This window comes from Carlito syrichta, unplaced genomic scaffold (assembly GCF_000164805.1).
Source record: "Carlito syrichta isolate Samal-C Ts95f unplaced genomic scaffold, Tarsius_syrichta-2.0.1 Scaffold117971, whole genome shotgun sequence".
Classification (NCBI taxonomy): Eukaryota; Metazoa; Chordata; class Mammalia; order Primates; family Tarsiidae; genus Carlito; species Carlito syrichta.
In genome coordinates, this window is record NW_007062067.1 from 36,498 (window position 1) to 38,831 (window position 2,334).

At 67.3% G+C, this 2,334-nt stretch overlaps 1 protein-coding gene across 1 annotated transcript in view; it reads right to left on the reverse strand.

The window, feature by feature from the left end:
• Positions 1–2,334, reverse strand: part of KLC3 (kinesin light chain 3) — a 4,634-nt gene that overhangs the window by 1,656 nt on the left and 644 nt on the right. Inside the window, exons 2-6 of the mRNA XM_008047847.2 lie at positions 2,051–2,120; positions 1,467–1,686; positions 1,052–1,139; positions 872–973; positions 192–370 (exon numbers count right to left, since the gene is read on the reverse strand). Of these exons, the coding sequence (XP_008046038.2) occupies positions 192–370; positions 872–973; positions 1,052–1,139; positions 1,467–1,686; positions 2,051–2,120 (659 nt within the window). The remainder of the gene's footprint in view (positions 1–191; positions 371–871; positions 974–1,051; positions 1,140–1,466; positions 1,687–2,050; positions 2,121–2,334) is intronic.

A 2,334-nucleotide genomic window follows, 5' to 3' on the forward strand; every position in this document is an offset into this window, starting at 1 on the left:
GGGGAGGGGCAAGGAGGGCCGGCCGGCAGTGGGCTCGGTGAACGTGGAGCCGTCATCGGCCCACCCGCGTGGCTTCTCCAGTTGGCCAGGTGGACGCGGCGTCTGAGGGGACACCTTCTCCAGGGCTGGGCCTGGGGCTCCTGGCTTCGCGGGTCCCACCCCCGCGCCCGTCCTGCACTCAGCCAACGGGCCTCACCAGGTTGTTCTTGGTCTTGGCCACGTTGGGGTCGTGGGGCCCGCCCAGGGCCTCGTAGATGCGCAGGGCGCGGGCATAGTGCTGCTCCATGTCCTCAAACTTGCCCTGGTTCTGGCAGAGCAGGGCCAGGTTGTTGAGCTGCTTGGCCACGTCCGGGTGGTCGGTGCCCAGGACCTGGGGGCCAGGGTCACACGTCAGCAGGGTCCTGCAGGAGTGGGGACCACGTGACGCTACCGCCCTCACGGGGGTCATGGGTCAGGGACTGCAGGATCGAAAGTGGAGAGAGACACCAGGCTGGGGGCTGGCAGGCACAGGCTGTGCCATCCCACTGGGGCATCGCCAAGGTCAGAAGTCATGGTGGTCCAGAAACTCAGGTCACACGGGTAGATCAAGGCTGAGGTTGTACTGGTGGTCATGTGGGGCTGAAGGGGAGGGCCAGGCCGGGGCGTAGAGGTGAGGGGGCAGGAGACGGCAGAGTCAGGATCAGAATCAGTGGAGCTCACAAAAGGTCAAGGTGGTGGCTTGCGGGATCGAGTGATCCAGGCTCAAACTGGGGCCTCCAATATCCAATGCAAGGGGTATCAGGGGACCAGGGTCACAGTGTAAGTGCCCCAAGGCCAATGGGAAGGGCCACAGGACAAGGGCTTCCGTGGGAGGTGGGTGAGGGCACGGGACCTTCTCTCGTATCTCCAGGGCACGCTGGCACAGGGGCTCCGCCTCCCGGTAGCGCCCGCGCTTCCCATAGAGGACCGCCAGGTTGTTGAGGGTGGCGGCCACCTGTAGGGTCAGGAGCACAGGTCAGAAACGGGAGGGCACAGCCCCATAGTGCCTCCTCCCATGCGGGGCCCCACTCACCGCAGGGTGCACGGGGCCCAGTGTCTGCTCCCGGATCTGCAGGGCATCGTGCAGAAGGTCTGTGGCCTCTTTGTACTTGTTCTGGTCCCTGTGGGGCGGCCACAGGAATGGGGGTGTTGGCTGGGCTAGTCCCAGCAAGCCCAGGGACCGGGCTGGACCAAGCATGGGCTGCACCCCCTGGGGGCCCTACGGGTCTCTCCATACCTCCCATGTCTCTAGCCTGGCTCCCCGCACTCCCAGATCCCTGCCAAACTCCTGGCCACCCCAGGTCTCTCCCTGCACTGGGGTCTCTGGTGCCTGGGTCTCAGCAACCCCCCCAACCCGATCTCTGTCCCCCTCCCTCTCCCGATCTGGCCTCCTCCCACAGCCACCCCAGAGGCCCCCCCTGCCCCCTCCAGCCGTGGCCGGCCCTCACCGGTACACCAGTGCCAGGATGTTGAGCATGGTGGCCACGTCAGGGTGGCAGTGGCCCGAGCTGCGCTCCAGGTCCTCTAGGGCCTGGCGGCACAGAGGCACGGCGACCTCGTAGCGGCCCTGCCCTGCGTACTGGACCACGAGGTTGTGCAGGGTCCGGAGACGCGACGGGATCTCGTAGCCGCCCTGCTGAGCCGCCGCCGCCCCTGCCGCCTCAGAACCTGGGGCGGGGGCTGGAGTCACTCATGTGAGGGGACACAACCCCCCCAGCACTACCTCGCTGTCCACCTGGCCCCGGGACCGGCTTGTAAGACTGGGATCACGGGCATCTCGCTGGCTGGCCGGATGCATCCTGGGGACATGGACACAGCTGCCCACCTGCCCCGTGGGATGTGAACGTGGGCACCTGCTGGCTCGCGGGGTGGTGGCCTCACAGCCTCCAGCCTCGCCTGTCTGCTGTCACCAGCCACCTGCTTCCTCCTGACCCTCCCCACCCCTGCTCAGAAACCTGGGGGTCTGACGGGTCACAGCCGCCACCCCCACCCGGGCCAGTCGTCCTCTAGGGCCCGTCCCCTGGACACTCACCTTTCCTCTCTTCCTCCTCGCTGGGGAACAGCGAAGCCAGGCTGTCTCGGCGAGGGGGGGAGTCCGGCCGCTGTGGAGGACAGGAAAGTGGGGAGCCGGGGGAGCTTGTTACAGAGCCTGGGGCCCCGCATGTATCTCAGGGCTAGAAGGAGGTGGTGATGGGGGTGTCAGGGGCCTCCTGGGGCTGTGTGGAGCAGCTGGGGGGGCGGGGCTCCTTGGAAGTTCTGGTGTGTCTGGGGACGGGGTTCTGTGAGGGTCTGGGGGCCCGAGCCCCTGCCCGCCCC